We start from the raw sequence: 21,855 nt of genomic DNA, 5'->3' as shown, positions 1-21,855 counted from the left end.
GGATCGGGTTCAGGTATGCTAAAGCATAAAGTCGGGTCGAGTTCGGGACGAGCAAAACCCACCCCGAACCCGACCCGATGCCATCCCTAAATACACTTCACCCATCACTTTATATTTTTCATTTCTACCATTTCTCTCTAATTCTCTCTTCATTTTTTGAAATTAAACTTCTCGTAAATAAATATATGAGAAGCTTTGAGACTTTTTAAAAATAGATATCCGAAAAATTTTAAGAATACTCAAATATTTATTTTCAATAAATCTAAAAATTTTTTTAGATATTCATTTTTGATAAGTCTCGAGTCTTTTTAGAAATTATTATTCGAGAATTTTGGAATCTTCTCGAATATTTATTTTTGAGAAATTCAATTTCACTTTTCATCAATGAAAACCTTAATCATATACTTATGAATAAATTTATTTGATAATATGTGTAAATAGAACTGAAATTAATATTTTCAACATGTATGGCATAAACTTATTCTTTCTCTTGAACCTCAAAAAAACTGATAATATCATTTTTTGATTTTGCATTGGTAAAAGGGTATTCTTAATTTTTTGATCTCAAAACAAAAACACCTTATGCTCATAAATGCTTGAGAATTAACATGTCTCTTTCATTTGCACATATGATTAAATAAGAATTGGCATATCAATTACTCATGTGTGTGCATGCATGCTAGTCTAAGCTTGAAAATCTTATAGAACATTGACTTTAATAATGTCACCAGCAAACTGACAAATCTTATAATAAGGATTTTTAATCTTTCAGTTACTAATTTTTATTGTCAAATTTATCAATCTTTTGACAACATTGTCAATGGCACAATCGATTTTTTTGTGCTGAACACTAATAAAAAAATTAATTTATTTTAATATTATTTATTTTATTTAAATTCAAATTAAACATTATCATGAGTTTATAATTAAATATATATTTAAATAAAATTTTATGTATTTTTAAAAATAAATTTTCGAGAATTCTAAAAAATTTATTTATGATAACGTAATATAATTTTTGAAAATAAAATTTTAAAATATAAAAAAAATAATTTTGAAATGTATAAGCTATCAAAGGTATTTTTATCATTTATTAAAGATTAAAATTGGTGTTTATTATGTGGATTTTTTGGAAGAAAACGTTAAGAGTGTATGAAGAAAATTTTGTGATGTACTTAGAAGGGCTTTTTTTTTTTTTTTTCATACAATAACCATAATGACATTAGTAGAACTGGCAAGCGGCAGAATAAAGAACACCACTATCGTATGGAATTCTTATAGAACCCTAAAAGCCCATGTTTTAACACAAACTCAGCCATTTGGTTGATTGAATCTCAATTGAAGAAAAGTTAAATATCCAGAGACTCTGAGCTATCTTTGTCTCAATCTATCAGTGCTAATTATGTTGAAATGAGACAGAAACATAAGAAAATATGTATTCTACTTAAAGGAATCTTTGAAACTATCATCATCATACAACTAGACACTATCAACTTCTTCAGACTAGTTAAGCTCCACAAAAAGGCTGGCTTGAGGATGTAATCCTGCCTCTTTCAAGGTCAAGGAGCGCTTCTCTGGACCATATGCAACTCGAGGAAAGTTGGAGACAAGGCTGTAATCCTCAACTTCTAAGCAACCCAAAGAATCAACATAATCATAAAGAGATTGGATTGTTGCAGTACCGTGAAACCTCCTTTCTTTGCGTTCACCGGTAGGAAAGCGTACCAAAACCTGGTTTGCCAACAGAACAGGCAAATATTCAATTTGGGAATAATGAAGTATTAAAAGTGTGACAATAAAGAAAAGCAGAAAATGCGGGGCGATGATGGATAATTGGAACAAAAAAGAAAAGTGTTACTGTCCTAAATTACAAGTTTGCAACAGAATGACAGATCATCTTAACTGTGATAAGAAAAGTGCTTAAACCAGCTTAATCAGATCCCAAAAAAAAATTGTCAAAACCAAAAAGAAATTACTTGTGTAATATTTGGTCCTTTCTCAGGTTCATCACCAAGTGACAAGGCTTTTTCTTGCCTCATTCTAGCTAGGGCAGCCTCTTTTTCAGCAGCTTCACGTGCTGCTCTTTCACGAGCCTCTTCTTCTTCCTTACGTTTCTGCTCAGCTTCTGCAGCTTCCTTTTCCAGACGTTCTTGCTCCTCTCTCCTCTGACGTTCCCTAGCCTAATATCATAAAAGGAATGACAAGTTTAAGAAAGTGTCATATCATCATCCAAACGTTACTTTTTACAGCACATATCCATTCAGCAAGAAAAAGAGGGATTATTGTTTTTCATTTCTAGTCTTCTTGGAATATGATGGTGGAATGAAAAAAATATAGTACACCATCTGGCCCAAAATAAGTAACAATTATTAAAGTCATTAATTTAAGATTAAACCTACTTGATCAGCTTCAAGTGCTGCTCTGTATGCAGCATCTTGTTCCTCCCTTAAACGCATGTTGTTTCTTCTATCTTCTGCATCTAGTCTTGCAGCAACAAGAACAGGAGCACTTTCTTCAAGCACTCTCTGTAGTAACATAAGCATTTCTTCAGGAGATTTTGGTCCCTCAACCTGCAGAGTAGTTCAATTTAATATTCAAAAAGCAAGATCACCATTCAGAATACTGACATTCCTGGGGTTCAGTAGATTCTGAAGTAAAAGGCAAAGAAAGGGAAGATTAAGAAAGAGATAACTTCACGCAGAATGTAGTATAAAGCTATACTTCGTGAATGATGGAAAATAAAAGTTAGTGGAGATGAGCTAAATCTCTTAAATTTTAACTGCAAAAATACTATAATGCATTTTCTTTTCTATGTTCCTTCCCTAGCAGCTTCAAATATGAAAAAGACAAATGCCTAGTATATATTATATAGTTATGCTGCTCTAAACAAGCATCACCATCAACTACAAATTACTGATTGGCATCTCTGTATCAAACACCTTGAATCCCAATCAACATGTAGGTGGAATGCAAAGTGAGAAAATGATAATGAAACTGTACAAACCTGATTTGTGAAAGTGAACAAGTCCACGCTTGCACAGAGATAAACCCATTAAATAACCATTTATAAAGACAAGGGAAAGCAACCTAAAGTTGAAAATAATGAGAAACACTAGTGCTATTAAATTTTCCAATGAATTTACTAAAACATATACAGGCAAACAAGTTAACATGTAGTTTGGTATGAAGGAAAGATTTAAGCTGCACCTAAATGTAAAGAAACTGAAAAGGTAATGGCCCATGGTAAGCACGATTTAAGTCTCAAAATGCCTTATCACAAAATATGAGGAAGTGCTATCTGGCGTACCAAAAATCAGATAAGATAAGCTTTATTGTAATTAATCATTAAAAGATGATTTATTCAGAATTCTTTTCCTTTAACATAGAATTAATATGCCTAGTTAGCGGCCATGTAAAACTTAATTCCTCACACACAATCGGTATAGTTTCCTCTCTAGAAAATCCATGGTCCAGGTTATTTATCAATGCATAACAAAAGTAAGCAGAAATTACATCTAAAATTCGTGCTCAGCAGAAACACAATGACAAAACAACAATTAGAATGAAATCCCTGATTTCCACCCACTTATCCAGTATCATGTGATTAATTGCACTCATAAATTTACTTAAACCTATCTGAGAGTATGAACAATAGGTCAATTTCAGTTTCTGACTTTTCTAAAGGATAATTAATCACTGTGATCTTTTGCACTCGAAAACAGTATCAAATTCCGTTATTAAAAATTTCATCTAAAGTAAAAGTGAGAATCACAACGATCATACCTGTTGAAGAAGCGCGATCCTCTGGTTTGTAGAGGGCATTACAACGGCACAAAATGGGAAACTGGAGGCTTTCAAGCTATTACTCATCTTAAAACCTTCACTAGCCCTAATGCTCCCGCCCCACGCCACGAAATTCTCATTCACAAAGGCCGCCACCGCCTCAGAACACAACGTCCTTTCGCAGAATACAGGTGAATCCGGGTGGTCCGGTGAGTGCAAGTACACAAACAACAGTTTAAAGTCGTTCCTTGATCTCTGCAGCGCGTCCATGAAACCCTCGCCGACAAAATTCGGCCTCCTCGTTCCGTAATCCCTCTCAAATGCCGCCACGAAATCCATCGCTTCAGAAGCCGCAGCTGAGACCGAGACTAATCGTGCCGATGATTCCCCGCCCTGCAGAGAGCCCAGCCCGATCATCCCGAGGGAATACGAAAGAACTCCGCCCGCGGCCCATAGACCAAGCCCAACAGCACCAGAGATCAACCCTAGACTACCGGATATCACGGAAATCGGTAATGTAACGAGTTTCCACGCTAAACCCGGTGCGACAGCGGTAACGAGACCGGAACCGGAGCCGGATTCTGTCCGATTAAGTGAATCGCGAGGCTCTGAGTCAGAGGTTGTGGTGGAAGCGGAGGGTTGATTCGAAGAGGTGAAGGAAGAGATGGCGACTTCGAGGTCCCAACCATGGGCCTGGAGGATTTCCGTACACAAATCGGGATCTTCGAGGCCTGTGATCGCTTGAAAATATGCCAATTTATCGGCTACATCAACCATTTCTCGAGAATTTATAAAAATAAAATATTAGGGTTTTTTTTCTTTCTTTCTTGCAGCAAAATGAAGCCCCAGACCGAAAACAAGACAGGGAAACTTTCTACCTTCTTCCTGATTCTGGTTTTTTTTTTTTTTTTTGGTGTTTACTTGAAATGGACTGGAATGTTCTAAATAGTGTCGGATCGCCTACCAGACTTAGGCGCCACGGTGTTGTGAATTTACAAAAGTACCATTGTCTTTGCAATCTTCAACTCTCGTAAAAATAAAAATTTCTAACTGTCATGAAACGACCCTTTGTGAGACCAGCAGACATGCGAGTCGACGTCGTTTAACGCTTGACTTTGTTGCCAAGAAAATGGGAACGTTACTTCCCCTTCCTTCTTTCCAGAACCGTCAACTGTCAGGACTCTGAAGCACAATCTGAGCCGTTGATCTATCTGCTTCTCTAGCGTGGACGGCCTTGATCCATGCAGATAGATTCATAGGTTAAAATCGGATATCACCATTTTTATTTCACCAAAAAAAGGAAAATGCATTATTTCTTATTCAAAATAGCCTGATTCCAATCTTTTCTCAATAAAAGGAAAACAAGAAAGTTGTGCACCAAAAGAAAATGATTTATAAGAGAGGATGGATTCTGATACTCTCTTTTAAATTGATGCAAAACTGAAAGCAAAACTGAATTTTGACATTGAACTGTTGCATCTAAATATACAACTATAACCAACAGTCACTTGATTTTTTTTTATAGAATAGTAAATGTTTAAATAATACATTACATTTCCTCTATCACAACTTTGCCCTTGTTTTCTGCTACATTCTCTGTTTTTGAAAAGCTTTTACTGCCTCCATATTCCATGAATGAACTCTTTTCCACTCTCAAAATGTCTGCTAAAGAAGACCATGCTTCCCCTGGTTGCTCGTGAACCCAACACATAATGAAATAAACCTTCCTCTCAGCAAGCTTCAGCTTGCTTTTCATTTCCGACTTTCTGAGCTTTCTTTGTTTCTCGGATTTCAACTCCCTTTCCGCAGCTAAAATTATCTTTTGTAGATCACAAAGCATGCAGATTAAAGCAGGACCTCCAAGAGAAAGTAGGCTTGCTACATCATCAACAAGAGCCAATCCAAATTGCAACCCACCGATATGCCTGTAAACTGGAGAGCAAGTTTGCTCCAAGCAATAAGACACAGCTTCCCGCACAGTTTCTGGCTGTCCAGCTTGACCCAAAACACAGGATATACTCAATATCATCATTGCAGATCCTATGGCATCAGATTGCCAATCTCCATTGTAGACTCGAAGCGTGAAGCAGTAGCTATATACAATGTCAACCAAATGAATGGCTAACAACGGAGATGGGTCTGTAGAAATGAGCTTGCAAAGTGAAGGGAGCGTTGTTTCGGGGCCAAGAGGAATTCCACTTGATTCCTTGCTTTCTACATCTTCTGGTGACACCAATGCTTCCTGATTGGCCATAGGTTGTATGAGTCGAGCTCCATCCTTGCCTAGACAGATTTTTCTAGCAGCAGGCTTCAACCACCAAGGATCCCAGGGCTCAATCATTTTACTCAATTCTCCAGATGCCAGAGCTCTTTGGAATCGTTTCTTCTCTTCAAGAGACAAATAGTCGAAATCAACTTTAACTCCTATAGAAAGAAAACAACAAATCAACGCAAATTGTTCAAGCAAAAAGGGCATAATTCATAAGACAAATCAATGTCAGATAGAACGAACAAAAATCATAGCCAAGCAATTAAAACTTGGCATTTTGAATCTAATAATTAGATCCGACAATTTAAAATATGACACCATTACAAATTTTAGAAAAAACAATATATGAGTTTAACAAAAACCAAGAATGTGTTTTGTATTTGAGGTGTTTGATCCAAATTATAATACAATAATTTTCGTATTTTACAAGTTTTAAGTACAAAATTGACAGACACGAGAATTGTCAGCCCTAGTAATAATACCTGACAAAATCTTCTGAACAGTCTCGTCAGGAAGAGTAGAATCTGCCAACCAAAAAAGAAGACTTCAGATTACATTTTTATTGATAGAATAATTCAAACAATGCTTATTCCAATTAAGCTAACAAATCAAAGAAAAAAATTTTAAAAATAAAATACCATCAACATCTTCATCTAAAGGATTGGTTTCTTCCTCCGAATGAAACCGTTTCAGAATTTCAAGCATTTTCCGTTTAGTTTCATCGTCAGGTTGCAGTTGCCGCAGCTCCTCAACTACATTTTCTCGCATAAATGATTCAGTACAGCGAAGACTATGAGACTGCAACAAGCAAAATCACCCCCCAAAAAAAATTTTTTTTTTCAATTCAGAATAAATTAAATAAAAATCAATTTCCGAAATTGAATAAAGCGTGAAATTGAGGTTACCCTGTAGCAATGAAGAGAGCAGTAGCGGGAATTACATCGAGGGCAAGTGTATTGCGAGAATTGCTTCTGACACCTGTTTAAAATCAGTGCGAAAAATTGAGTAATGACTGAATATTACACGAAAATTTTAACATAAAAAAGAAGAAAAGGAAGCACATACACATGGCAGATTATACGGGAAGGAGGATTTAACGGAGAGGAATTGGAAGGTCTTTCCGATGTAAGGATTGTTTCCGCCATCTTTCAAATAAATCAACTGATTCAATTCAAAAGGTTTTGATTTGTTTTCATCAAATGAAAAACTATGAACAAGAGGGTCGAAAACCCTAGCAAGATCCAGGAAACTTTGGGCTCTTTTTGAGCCTGAATTCCTTTTGGGCTTCGACACTAAACGATAGAATGTTTGGACTTTGGGAAAAGATTGATCTATAGTTGAAATTAAACGCCATCATACAAAGGCTTCATGTAGTAGAACAAGGATTCAATTGTGGGTGCCAGTTCAACCTTAATTCAATGGATCAGTTTTCTAGGATCATTAACCCCATGTCCCATGCCGTCTGCCTTTTATTCCTAGCCAGGCCTTTCTTGCAAGCCCTGTAGCTGGAAGCAAAACCTCGGGTGAGCCGTAAGCCACCATTGTCCTCCATTCCACACCCTCGAATACTTCCTTCGCAGGAGCCATTTTTACGCTAGTCACGACAACAAACGTTGAAATGGGATAAGTTGAGATCATACAGAAATGATTGATGATATGTTGACTATGGGAAGTAAACACAGCAGGGCACTATAGCAGACCCTGTTTGCATGCAATGTAAGGCCGAGGCTTTGGTTATTAAAATCAGCGTCACTATTGGATTATTATGTATAGGAGGGCATTTTGAATCTGATGTTGCTGATCTTTTCAAGAAAATGGACATGAAAAAACAAATTCAAATTGCATGGGGGATTCTAGAGGAATTTCATACTTTTTTGGTAATGGTAGGTAGGTAATAAGGTCATGATGTGGAAACTGTTGCGCTTGAAGCAATAATCACAATAATACAGAAGTAATAGACAACAATTAATAATAAAAAATATAAAAAAAATAAAGCACACTAAAATTTACGTGAAAAATCCTCCAGTGTAGAGAAAAAAATCACGGACCATCAGAAAAATCTTCACTATCAAATAATAGGTATACAAAGTTCTTTTCTAGTTAAAACTAGAGCTAATCAACAACTAGAGAAATCAAATAATAGGTATACAAAGTTCTTCTCTAGCTAAAACTAGAGCTAATCAACAACTAGAGAAACAATTGGAGAAATCTCACGAATAAGCGACTCAACAAACACCTTGAATTTGTTCATAGAGAGCTTCAAACTCGATCTTCATCGTTCAGAATGTAGAACTTTGAATCATAAACCTCCTTACAAGGTTTCAACTAAATCGGACCACGGATCGACTTTCGTTCAACCAACTCTCCCTTCTTCTTTTTTTCTCTGCTTTTTTTGGCTTTTTTTCTTTCTCTACTTGGTTTTCGACACACACTTAAAATAACCTCACCTCTTTTTTATTAAGTAGCTAGGGCTCTGTGTAAAATGAAAGATCAAGGCCCATGGCCTTTACTTGGTCCAAAACCACTTACATGGGGCTGACCCTATTTTCCTAACAATCTCCCCTTTCAGCCTCATTAGGAGGAGATTCATCACCATAGCAGTTTCATTTGGAACTTACCTTGGCCAGAGAACTCATTCCGGCTAAATTACTTCAAAGCTCAAGCTTTTCCCTGCGAAGTATCTTAGTCAACATATCTGCTACATTTATATCAGTATGAACTTTCTTCAATAGCATATGTTGTTCTTTAATCACTGAACGTTACTAATGATATCTAACATAATGTGCTTTGTTCTAGCCTGGCACATGGTATTCTTACTCAAATCTAAAGCACTCTGGCTATTACAAAATATCACATACTCTTTCTGATTCAACCCCAATTCAAGAAGAAAACGTTTCATCCAAAGCATTTCTTTACATGCTTCGGTTGCTGTAATATACTCAACCTCTGTAGTTGACAAAGTAACACACTTCTGTAACTTAGATTACTAAAATACAGCTCCTCTTGTAAAAGTGAACAAATACCCTGAAGTAGATTTTCTACCATCAAGATTGCCTGCCATGTCAATATCAGTAAACTCTTCTAGAACTGGTTGTGAAACTCCATAAGTCAAGCATATTTTTAAGGTACCCCTCAAATATCTAAAAATTTATTTCACTGCTTCTCAGTGAACTTTTTTCGGATTAAAAAAAAATCTGCTCACTACACCAACTGCATGAGTAATGTCAGGCCTTGTACAAATCATAAGATACATTAAAGAACTGACTGCAGAAGAATAAAGAATATTAGACATAGCTAGTTGCTCTTCCTTAGACACTAGATAAGATTTCTTACTTAAATGAAAATGGTTGGCAAATGGATTGCTAACTGATTTAGCATATTGCATATTGAATCTACCAAGCACTCGTTCAACATACTTTTCTTATGATAACCATAGCTTTTCAGCTTTTCTATCCCGGATAATGTCCATACCAAGAATCTACTTTGCTGGACCTAAATCTTTCATATCAAAGGACTTAGATAATTATTCTTTCAACCTGTAAACTATACTAGCATCTTGTCCTACAATCAACATATCATCAACATATAATAATAAGATAATGAAGTTACCATTAAGGAATTGTTTAACATACACACAAGAATTCGTTACTATTTTTTTATAGCTATGACTCACTATAAAAGAATCAAACTTCTTGTACCACTGTCACGAAGCTTGTTTCAAGCCATACAAGTTTTTTTTCAATTTACAAACTAAGTGCTCTTTCCCTTTCACTTAAAAACCCTCAGACTGATTCATATAAATGTCTTCCTGTAAATCACCATGTAAAAATATAGTTTTAACATCAAGTTGCTCAAACTCAAGATTCAAACTAGCTGTTAATCCCAGTACCACTCGAATATAACTCATCTTTACAACTGGAGCAAAAATCTCATCAAAATCGATGCCTGGTTTATGAGAAAAACTTTTTACTACCAATCGAGTTTTGTACCTCACTAGTTTGTCACCATCTTTTTTTAACTTGAACACCCATTTATTCTTTAATGGTCTCTTTCTTGTTGAAAGTTTAACAAGATCATAAGTATCATTCTTTCGTAATGACTCTATCTCTTTTTTCATTACTTTTAATCACTGCTCTCTATCTGGAGTAGCCTGCACATCTTGAAAGCTTTATAGGTCCCATTCACTGATAACTAAAATAAAATCTGAACTTGGATACTTGGTAGATGGTTTACGCTCTCTAGTAGATCTCTTGAGCTGATACTTTACATCACTTGATGCCGAAGGTAGCTCTTCTTACTCAAAACTAATTGCATCTCATCACCAACTATGGCTGGCTCATTCATCCCCAAGTTCTATTTCTTGCTCATTTCCATCATCTGTGACTCTTTTCTGTGAAATTTCTATCGGTGTTGAAACATCACACTCAATAGTAACCTGTGTAGTCTTTTTATTTTTCTCAAAGTTTGTTATGGTTTCTTTTTCATGAAAGATCACATCTCTGCATCTGACTGTCTTTCTCTTTACTTGATCTCATATCTTGTAGCCAAGTTTCTCATCACTATATCTTACAAACACACACTGTGTAGCTTTACTATCAAGCTTTGATCTCTGCTCTTTCGGCACATGCATGAATGCTTTACACTCAAAAACTTTCAAGTGAAAGTATGAAGTATCTTTTCCTGTTCACACTCTTTCTGAAATGTCAAAGCCTAAAGAAACTGATGGTGATCTGTTAAGTAAATAACAAGCCATGTTAATTGTTTCACCCTAGAATGGCTTTGATAATTTTATCATCCTCAACATACATCTAATTTTTTTCATAATGGTACGATTTATTCTTTCAGTTATACCATTATGCTGATGTTTTTCAAGTTCTGTCATCTCATACCCGATCCCATAATTTAAACAATACTCTTCAAAGCCTTTAGATGTGTATTTCCTACCATTATCAGTTCGAATACATTTCAAAGATAATCCTGTCATCCTTTCAACCATGGCATGAAATTTTTAAAAATACTGCAGTACTTGACTTTTGTATTTCAACATATACACCCAAGTTTTACGTGAAGCATCATCAATAAAAGTAACAAAATATCTGTTACTACCTAATGACTCAATCTCAATGGGGCTACATACGTCAGAATAAATTAATTCTAATCTATTTTCTTTTCTCTAAGAACTTTTACGAAAGAAACTCTATGATGCTTACCAAATAAATAATAATCACATGAATCGAGAGACATACTTTTGGTCAAGGGAATAAGAGACTGTCTTACCAAAACCTGTAACCCCTTTTTCACTCATGTGTGCCAGCCTCTTGTGCCACAAGTTTGCTAAAGCATCATTTTTAACGGCATTTACCTGGTTACCGTTTAATTGCATCCATGTCTTATACATTGTGAATCATAGTTTTTCCCTTGCAACTATCATAAATCCTTTGAGAAGCTTTCACTGTCCATTCTTTTGTCAGCTTTCATATCCCTTATTATCAAGGACATTAAGAGCAAACAAGTTCATTCTCATATCTGGAATGTGTCTGACATCCCTCAAAGTCAACATGCAACCTGTACTAGTTTATACAATAATATCACCAATCTCAACAATCTACGACACACTCTTGTTTCTCATTTTGGTACAATCAAAGTCTCATGTTTTGTAAGTTATAAACAACTCTATCTTAGGAACATAATGATATGTCACTCCTGTGTCAACTATCTACTCAATGCCGAGATCACTAACATGATTACAATCACCATGTGTACAAATCAAAGTAACTGAATCACTATCTGAATTCACTGCTGCAACATTGCCATCATCTGAACTCTTATCTTTCTTATCTTTTCGCTCTTGCTTCAAGATTTTACAGTTTCGTTTTATATGACCTACCTTACCACAATAGAAACACTTCACTTTACCTCTAGACTTTGATCTATGTTTAAACTTACCACGACCTTTTGAGTCCTGATCTCTGTCGATATTTTTACCTCTGTTTTCTGTGACCAGAGCTTGATTCCTAGGGTCTACATCTTTTCGCCTTGCTTCTTCATTAAGCATACTGTCCTTTATCATCTCTAATGTCACCTTATAATCAAGAGCTGAATTAGAAACAGTCACAACTAAAGAATTTCAGCTGTCTGGCAATGAACCCAAAAAAAAATAATGCCTTCATTTCATCATCCATCTTAAGCTCCATAGTAGTCATCCGATTAAATATATCTTGAAAATCACTCAAATATTCTGTAACAGATCATCCATCCCTGTATTATAAAGTCGTAAGCTTTTTAACAAGCATAACTTTATTCATACCTGTTTTTCTTTCATACAATACTGTCAATTTTTCTCAAATAATGTAAACATCTGACTCCTGCGCTATATGATGAAACACGCTGATATCAACCCATTTTTTTATTGTAGCCAGCGTCTTTCTACCTAGCTTCTTTCAGTTTTCATCTTTCATATCTACTGGTTTAGTCGAATCACCCAATACTAGCTCATACAAATCTTTGCAATATAGTTGATCCTCCATTATAGGCTTCCAAATTGAATAATTCGATGCTGTCAATTTTATCATGAAACATGTATCACTCTTCATGATCTCAAACATAATTTACTTCTATCCTGGGTTGCTTCTATATCGATGTCTCAAAATAACCCTCACTCTGATACCACTTGTTGCGCCTGAAGCAATAATCACAACAATACATAAGTAATAGCAACAATCAATAATCAAAAAACGCAGAAAAAATAAAACACACCAAGATTTACTTGAAAAACCCTCCAGTGTAGAGGAAAAAAATCACAGACCACTAGAAAAATCTTTACTATCAAATAATAGGTATACAAAGTTCTTCTCTAGCTAAAACTAGAGCTAATCAACAACTAGAGAAATAATTAGAGAAATTTCACCAAATAAGTGACTCAACAAATACACCTTGGATTTGTTCCTAGAGAGCTTCAAACTTGATCTTCACCGTTCAGAATGTAGAACTCTGAATCATAAACCTCCTGACAAGGTTCCAACTCAATCGGACCACGGATTGACTTCCGTTCAATCCTTCTTCTTTTTCCTTCTGCTTTTTTTTTGCTTTTCTTCTTTCTCTACTTGATTTTCGACACACACTTAAAATAACTCTACCTCTTTTTTATTAAGTAGCTAGGGTTCTGTGTAAAATGAAAGATCAAGGCCCATGACCTTTACTTAGTCTAAAACCACTTACATGAGGCTGAACCTCATTTTCTTAACAGAAACAAGTGTCAGCAAAGATAATCTCCTTTCAATTTTTAACTCTGGAAATCACACATCTTTTTTACTATTGTATTTTGCTTTTCTTTTATAAAGTAAGAATGATTTAATAACCAGAAATGCAATCGTCAGCCGCAACATTTATGCGAGGAAATCCCATTAGAAAATGAATCTCGATGAAGCATATCACTTTGGAAAAATCCCATTAGCTCTATGATCATATTTATTTGAAACTTCTCAACCTCTTCTGCATTTAGAAGTTTAGATATCAAGGTTGTTCATTTTGCTTCTACGTAAACTCTGCAAGGATATTAGCACTCTCTGGTGATCTTAATCTAGATGGAGAAAGAAATCTATTGATGACTTATGCTCTGGAGCTGCCGACGTAATGTGTCCTAAATTGAAAAGCTAAGCGTCACCAGACCAAGATTTAGGTCATAAAAATACTAATTTTGGCTCTTTATTTGATTGCTCTCTTTAGTGGATTTTTGAATGGAATCCTCTCTAATCTGTCGCATGCAGGTAAGAAAATTAGGAAACAGCACCAATCTTTTGGATAAAGCATGTCAGTATCTTGATTTTTTGTCTTTGTGATATCAGTTTACTTGAATTATTCATAACGTAGGCATAATGGCCTTGAATGAAACAGAGCTATAATGTGCTATTGCAATCCTCCTAACCTATTTTTTGGCTTATAAAATGTTATCAGAGTTAATGCCAAAGCTTGGTTGCCGCACAATTGATATTATCATTGCATTGCATGAAGCATTCTGCAACAAACTATGGCTTTATAATCATCATCAAAATCATCAAAGTAGATTTTGTACAAAGAAAAGGGGAACTGATGTGATGGTTTAATTTCCTACAAAAAATCAAACTGCAATGTACTGAAGATTTGTTGCATATCATTGAGTAATCATCAGAAAAGCTATAAATCTCATGCCAAAATGAATCAGTCATCCTTCTGCAGCAAAACCTTTCCTCCAAAGATCTTCATCTAAAGTGGAGATGCCAACATGAATCTATGGATTTTAATTAGGTCATGAATAGGACCATCCAGTTTCCCCATCTTTAAATAAAGTGGGGCATTAGGATGTTAAACAGGTCTACCATTGGGTTGTGCTGATTTCACTTGAATGGAGAGATTCATATCTTCTGAGGGGAAGTCTTTCCATAGTTGCAGTACACTGATTTGAAAAACTGATTTCGTTTGAAATAATAACTCAAATCTTATAATTTATTTGAGATTGATAAAATATTATTTAATGGATAAAGAAATTTATAGAATAAAAATTTTAATAAAAAAATGATTTTTGATAGACAATTTTATATGTTAATAAATAAGTAAAGTTTCTATAGAGTTAAGTATAAAAATATATATATAAAAGGGTTATAGAGTTTTATTGGATAAACAACTCATAAAATTATTAAAGATTAACGTTTTTATGAGTGTGTATATTTAAATATTTATGAGTGAATTAAAGACTAAGAGAGTCCACATAAACATAATGATTATTTTCTTTAGGTGAATTAGAAGAGATTAAGATAATTCATATAAATATGATGCATGAGTATGTATTTATTTGAATTAAGAGTACTCGATAGAAATATGATTAAATGAGGTTGAAAGGGTCTGTAAGTATTAATTATTGAGTAATTGATATGATTTGTATACTTATAATTATTTTTTTTATCATCCTTAGACATAAGTTGATTGGATTAAATTATATTAAATTATGTTAAATTACTATCTTTTGTGTAATTAATTGATTGTTTGATTTTACTTCCGCTTATATAAATATTAATTAAATTAGGGCTATTTGGCCTACCAGATTCAGCTATCAAAATTCACCTTCTATTCAGCAGGGATCTACTTTTCCCCCGAATTGAAGGTTTAAAATTTGAAATAAATCCCCCTACCCAAGAATTCCAAAGGTAAGATATTTTCCTTTCCTTCCAGAATTTATGGCATTATGTAAAAGGAGAAAAAAAGAACTTTTCCTCCACTTTTTAAAAATAACGTTCGTTGTTCAATCAATAAAAATCAGGTTAATCAACTCCATTGGCGAATTAGTTGGGACTAAATCTGCTTAATCGATCTGTTTTAAACATATGACATGGGAGAGAAAGAAAGAAATTACAGTTTTGCTTCTCTAGGATATGCAAGTGCAACCATGGCAGCCCTCTGTCTGCTTTCATGAGGCAAGGAACTTTTGGAATGCTGTGCATCTATTAGCACCAGTGTAAACATGTTAATCTGAAGGAAAATTTCAAGTGATTTTTGATATTGTACTGGAAATTCAATGTGATTAGAAAGAAGTACTTACTGCAGTGGTGTAACAGAATTGCTAGGGAGATGCAACATTTGGAAAGACAAAGCAAGCTAATTCTATAGATTATTATGTTAATCAAACAACAACAGAAGGACCGAGAAAAAAATAATTAGCGGTTAGCCTACAGCTGACTGTGTCATCTACTTTGGATCATAAACAAATTATGGGAGCAGCAAGCAAGAAGCCAATACTAATAACTATAACTCAATATTCATCAGTTAGAACCCTCACGTGCAATGCAGATTGATCCCCGCCAATGATGAGACAAGTATCTGTTAGGTTTTTGCTCCTTGTGCTGGAGTGCTCCACATCCGATAGTCTCTCCACCCTTTTCGGAGACAGTATTGGGAGCAAACAAATCACTTGCCACTCCTTTGAGAATATTTCCTAGTCTGTCAACCATGTACATTTTGTCTAGGACAGTTGAAAATGGAATGAAGAACCTCCTCTATCTTCAGTTTTGGCTCTTCAATTTCCAGAACACCAATCACAGCAGGTCCTTAAGATGTGAATGCTCAAGGTACTTCTGGAACCCTTAAATGTGTGTTCTAATTATTGAAGTGTCTCAGCCATGCTGACAGGAGGCAGCAGCAAAGGTTGCTGGTAATTGTTTAATAGGGAAATCCCACCATCTATGTCGCTGCTTGGCTGACTTGCAGAATCAATCCCTCTGCTGCTTGTTTGCCGCAGAAGCGGGAGAAGAGACCAAATTATACCTGTCCTTTCGACTTTCTTGTTTGCCTGTCATATTCACTTTAGGATCAGTTCCTTGAAATCATATTTAAGTTGTCTCGATATATTGCTTTGAATTTTTAACTTCCATATTTACCTCAACAATGAATCGTGCCCATATCTTATCTTCTTGGAGCTCCATCACTCCCTTCAAGATATTCAACCCATTGCCCCTAATGACGTCTGCTATCTCAAGAAAGAATCCTTGATCTTCACAGAGCATCTGCAACAAACAAATGATAAGCTTCAGTAAAACTATCACGATTGTTTAATTAGTAAATTTCTTTTATAGCATTTTAATTAGCCAACTTTGAGGAGACTTTGTTCTTTTACATTTAAAATACATACATGCATACATACACACATATATATATATATATATATATATGCCTTTCCATACCTCTATAAGCATTTGGCCAGGTGGATTTAGGTCCTTAACCACAATAGGGATACTCTGAGCCCCAACTTCAAATGCCCATGTAGCACCACCACTCATCATGTTGTGTTTCGGAAGCATTCCGTTCTCCTTGCCAATAAGCTAAAGTTCAAGCAAGTTTGTTAACCCATTAGTGAAATATAATCACCAAACACTGAGCTCCTTCAGTATCATATTGCATTGAAACAACAAACAAACAGGTTACCTTTGGTTCATCATCTTGTTTAATCTTGTCGGCATACTTTGTCACACCTTGCAAGAAAAGCAGGTGTTTGATGGTCTGCTCCAATAAATGATCAATGCTCAATGGCTGCATTAGGGAAATAACGTAAGCCACTTCATCAAAGAAACAAATGCTTCACTACGTTACAAAAGCTTTGGTCCCAAAAGTAATTTTAGATGATAATGATTAAAAACTATAAAGGTAATAGCTATCTTAATGTAAACAAAATGAATAATCATTACAGAATTCTCCAGATAATAGCAAGCAAAAATTTTCCCAGTATATCCTCAATTAAAGCAAAGACTCGTCACTAGTACCTTTCCACTATGAGGGATAATCCCTCTCAACTCTTTGATACGATCTTGGATCAGCTGACGGTCTTTAGGCCTTGGTCGAGTACTTTCACCAGGCTTAGCTCTTCTCCTGGAGGGCTTCTTTGATGTTGCAACAACAGCATGGCCAGCATTTATGCTATAGCTATCATCTATCCATATCCCTAGTGATTTTTGGTGAACCTCTTTGTCGAATACAGTATCATTACTCTTGTCCCAATTATGTGAATGATGCACCAGATTCATGCTCCCACCAGAGTAAGAAAGACCCTCAAACTGACCTTGATGAAAATTAGACGAAGAACTTTCGATTTTCCTTCTTTTAGTAGTGGAAAATTGATCCTCAACACTGGATTTGGTAACATAAGAATTATTAACACCATCTAGAAGCTCTTCAAGGCCTAGTTCAGAGAATAACCCTTTTCGCTTGCCAGTCATGGAATGAACATCCAATTCCGAAATAGTTTCTGCCATTCCAGAAGCAACAGCTGAGTTATCACCGTGCACCAATGGCATGTTAATCTCTTCCAAGAACTCCCCAGGTTTTCCAAATGCAAAATCTAGTCCTACACCATCAAACAGATCATTTCTACTATCATGAACAATGGTAGATTTCTCCACATTAGATATAAATGTATCAGTAATGGAGCTTTCGAATGAATTAGCTGTTTGTCTGACTGGAATGTTAATTACTGTATCACCTCCGACCAGAGTGGATGACACTGAGGTAACTCCTATTGAAGATGAAAGATCACCAGTCATTATAGCTCCTGCTCCATTGATGTTATGCTGGGGTGAAGGAGAAAACAACTGAGAAAGATCATCCAGTGTAAAGGAGCTGGGGAGATCTGTTGTAAAGTCAGCTGGGTTAAACTCCTCATTGATTCTTTGTAGGCTAATTACACTATCCAAAAGTCCATCATTAGTGCCAAAAGAATGTTGTTGATTCTCTGCTGTTTTCCCAAAGCTGTCTAGAGTTTGTAATTCTGCATCAACCAGTTCTCCTCCGCTATAAAATGAAGTAAATGTTGAAGCACCCTGTAAATTTTGTTCCAGATTTCCACTGAGAACAAGATAGTTTGGCTTTTTAGGAAGCGCATTTGGAGAATCCCATATGCCCCTTTCACATGGAAATGATCTCTCAAATGAAGTCAAAATTGAACCCTCACTAGTCCATGTACTAGTGCAAGGGGTATCAGCAACCATGCAGTTAACAGGAGAGATCTTACCAGACGATAAAATTTGAGCTTCTGCTCTGCTTGTTGGCAGTTGACTTCTGAGATGAGATAAATTCTGTTGCATAGAGTTTGTACTCTGGTCTTGAACCTCACGCATAAAACAGGAGGATTCAGTGAGACTTTTTAAGGAACATAACCTCCCTTTTGGCTCTATAGGGTAGCCACCTTGTTCGGTTGTCAGATTCTCATTGTAAAAATTTCCACATGATGCTAGGGAAGCAAAAAGTCCATCTAGATTGCAAGTTTCAATTTCCAAAGGCGTAAGCCCATGACAACTTCCCATGTCATAAAATAACTTTTTTGTTTCATCCAAAAATTCCAAGCTCTCTAAAATCTGCAACCGCACCAAACAACAGTTAGTATTTTTCAGTAACACCTATGCTAGTGCACGGGATGGATGTTTACTTACACATTAATTTATCAATCCTTTCGTTTTTGATAAGCATTTCTTAAGTAGAAATTTAAATATAAAAAAGACTAATCATATATATACTAGTTTCGATAATTAACTACTTTAAAGATTAAACAGGATCCCTGAAGAATGCTTGAACAATGAACAACAAATTACATTTTCTTCTTAGAGTTCCAGTTTAGGATCTTCGAAATCTGAAAGTTTCTTATGTATAAGGCAACATACCAGTACTCAAATCCAGTTTTACCGTTGTGGGTCAGCATCTCAACTTAATTGGAATCCATAGAAACATGACTAGATAAGACTCGAAACAGAATTTCCAAATGCTCATAAACAACAGACAAGCATATTTTGATGGCCTTTGAATGGTGACATAAGACCTTCTTACAGTTTCATACAAAGACTCCCAAGCGACCTGTAAGTACAGATATTTTTTTAAGATTTCCATCTATAAGAAATTAAAACTGTTTGGATCTGCTGTCAGTGGCGAGGAATGACTAAGTTTACAAATCTCAATCAGGCACCTACAAGTTAACATACGGCTCCAACCAGAACTAAATTGGGTGATGAGCTTCAGTTCAACACATTTTTATAAGGGAGAATATTATATCACTCGTTCATATGTACTAACCTTTTGTGTGGATCCAAACTGAACCACTCCTCGCCTTTCTACAGAGATTATTGCAATTGTCTGCAGATCATATTTGATTGTAAATAAATGAAGCTTATACAGACATAGGGAGAAGATACTGACATAATTGGATTGAATATTTTGTCAAATTGAAAAGTACCTTGATCCCAGATGAAAATTGGTTTTGTAACTCGGATTCATCCTGTAAAAAGGGGGCAAAATGTCAAATTATAGACTAAAACAATGCAATGCCTCTTTGCCTATTTCTCAGACGTCATCGATAAGGTGATTAGAACAAAACCGATACTATAACAAAAATAAAAAGAAAAAGAAATACTATTGACCATGTTATCAAGATTTGATGCATTAACAGTTATAAAGTACCCAAAACTGAAAACTAAGAAAAGGAAAGAAAAAAATTGGGGAAAAATAGAGAGAGGAAAAAGGTACCTGGAATATACTTTGATTTCCGGTGGAATCATCCAAACCTTTACCATGGGAATCTGATAGAATCCATTGATGATTTCCTGTGAAAGCGGCTTGGCCAATAATTCTAAGTTGACAAAAACAACACGATTTGTCCTGTTAGAGATCTTTGCAATCTATATTCCATATTTACTCTTCTTGTTTTAAATTAAACGATCCACAAAAAACAATTGTGCGAAAATTTGAATTATTTTCTCTACAATTACTGGATTTACAACAGGAAAACAGCGAACATTAAAACAGAGTAGTTGATAACTGAACATACCCTTCACCCAGGATGTGGAATTTTAGAAGCATACTGTCAACCAATGGCCCAATTTGCTCTTCGTAGTAGGCATCTTCCATTGTTAACAACCTGTTAAAATTCCAAGTGTACAATCTATATTTAGCAAAAACTTACCGTTGAATCTAAAAAAACTAAGAAATTGATGTTTGTCACAGTCAAAAATCTCTTTGTAATTTGCTTCTTATTAAAGGATATAATAAAAATAGCTAACAAATTTTAGTAAGAAAAGCACCATTTTTTTTTATTTCTTTCATTTACAAAAACTTCCTAAAAAAAATGAAATATTGTTTCTGAATTGAAACATGCATGCATATTTGGCATTTCCCATGAGTAGAAAATATAATGGAATGAATACAGCAAAAACATGAAAAAAAAAATAAAGAATATGCAATTGAAAAGGTTGTAATAAAAGTTTTATCAAAGAAAGCAGATCTTGAAACAAACTAAAAGCCAAAGATAACATAAATTTGGAAGAAGCAAACGACATACACAACAAAACAACGATCAAGCAAATATTACAAAAAAAAAAAAAAAAACTTTACATGGAATTTCTCTGATCAAAGCCCCAAAAAACACCGTAAGACCACCCATTACTGCAACATAGATTCTTTAGTGTCTGCTTTAAGGCTGAAACCATCTCTGCTTCACCCATTTTCTCAAAAAAAAAAAAAAACTAAACACAACTTTACGATCCAAAAATCACTTCCTTGAATCCCATCAAACGACTTCTGTCCCTTTCAAACGAAACTCCCAACTGCCTCTCTTCTTCTTTTTCTTGCAACGGAAACACTCCAAAAAAAAAAAAACCATAAAACTTCTGAGAAAATAAGAGCAAAAGGGTACTAAAGGATGAGCTTTGTGTATGCCTTAGTGTCTCTGCTGTAAGAGAAATGAAAACAGAAAGTGGTCAGTGAAAGAGATAGATATAAAAAGCGGTGCTCGATATATTTATATATATTATAAAGAGAGAGGAGACGAAGCAAAGGGAAGAGCCAATATTTATGATTTAAGAAGCAACATAAAAAAGGGAGGTGATGGTTTTTGGTTTTGTCTCACTTTGATCTCTTCTTTTCTTTGTTTCTTTTCTCCATCTATAAGTACAGAGTTGGGTGTTGGGTTTGTATTTAGTAATAATTTATAGATTGTTTGTTTACAGACGAGAACAAAATCTGATATACATTCCAAGGTTGAAGAGAATAACAGTGAGATCTTTGGGCATTTATTGGTCATTTATACAGCCTACTTTGGATATCTTTGTATTTTCATGGTTTGGTCGTTTTGTTTTTTATTTTCTCATTTGTTTCGTGAGAAAAAAGAAAATCTCTGTTGGATATACTTTTATATTGGTTTTATAATTGTATATGAATAGAAATTAACGGTGACCAATGCTTGTTGCTATAAGTGATAAAGAATTTAATTTTTTTTAAGTAAAGTTTTGATTTTGAATTTT

The 21,855-nt window shown here is 35.0% G+C and overlaps 3 protein-coding genes across 6 annotated transcripts; all 3 read right to left on the bottom strand.

Moving 5' to 3' along the window:
• Positions 1-1,298: 1,298 nt before the first annotated feature.
• LOC111289529 (plant UBX domain-containing protein 10-like) lies at positions 1,299-4,726 on the bottom strand. Its single transcript, XM_022880645.2, has 4 exons — positions 3,784-4,726; positions 2,400-2,570; positions 1,977-2,180; positions 1,299-1,731 (listed from the first exon to the last, which is right to left on the bottom strand). The coding sequence occupies exons 1-4, from the start codon at positions 4,558-4,560 to the stop codon at positions 1,504-1,506; spliced, it is 1,380 nt and encodes a 459-aa protein (XP_022736380.2). The 5' UTR covers positions 4,561-4,726; the 3' UTR covers positions 1,299-1,503.
• A 498-nt stretch (positions 4,727-5,224) lies between these two features.
• Positions 5,225-7,692, bottom strand: LOC111289530 (uncharacterized). Its single transcript, XM_022880646.2, has 5 exons — positions 7,118-7,692; positions 6,958-7,030; positions 6,691-6,850; positions 6,535-6,576; positions 5,225-6,207 (listed from the first exon to the last, which is right to left on the bottom strand). The coding sequence occupies exons 1-5, from the start codon at positions 7,195-7,197 to the stop codon at positions 5,333-5,335; spliced, it is 1,230 nt and encodes a 409-aa protein (XP_022736381.2). The 5' UTR covers positions 7,198-7,692; the 3' UTR covers positions 5,225-5,332.
• Positions 7,693-15,660: 7,968 nt separating this feature from the next.
• Positions 15,661-21,609, bottom strand: LOC111290552 (transcription factor bHLH157-like). 4 transcript variants are annotated; one of them, XM_089767843.1, is made up of 11 exons: positions 21,462-21,609; positions 20,948-21,284; positions 20,385-20,474; positions 20,084-20,186; positions 19,794-19,835; positions 19,634-19,693; positions 17,338-18,924; positions 17,003-17,107; positions 16,762-16,899; positions 16,459-16,584; positions 15,661-16,370 (listed from the first exon to the last, which is right to left on the bottom strand). In XM_089767843.1, exons 2-11 carry the CDS (start codon positions 21,055-21,057, stop codon positions 16,182-16,184), a joined length of 2,550 nt encoding a protein of 849 aa, XP_089623969.1. In that variant the 5' UTR covers positions 21,058-21,284; positions 21,462-21,609; the 3' UTR covers positions 15,661-16,181. The 4 variants fall into 4 exon arrangements, with proteins under 4 accessions (XP_089623969.1, XP_089623970.1, XP_022737632.2 ...); XM_089767844.1 differs by having other exon boundaries at positions 20,948-21,281; XM_022881897.2 differs by having other exon boundaries at positions 20,948-21,609.
• Between the last annotated feature and the right edge of the window lie 246 nt (positions 21,610-21,855).

Source organism: Durio zibethinus, chromosome 11 (assembly GCF_047325235.1).
Source record: "Durio zibethinus cultivar Kanyao isolate XHJ-2024 chromosome 11, ASM4732523v1, whole genome shotgun sequence".
NCBI lineage: Eukaryota > Viridiplantae > Streptophyta > Magnoliopsida > Malvales > Malvaceae > Durio > Durio zibethinus.
This window is presented reverse-complemented; position numbering and strand designations above follow the sequence as displayed.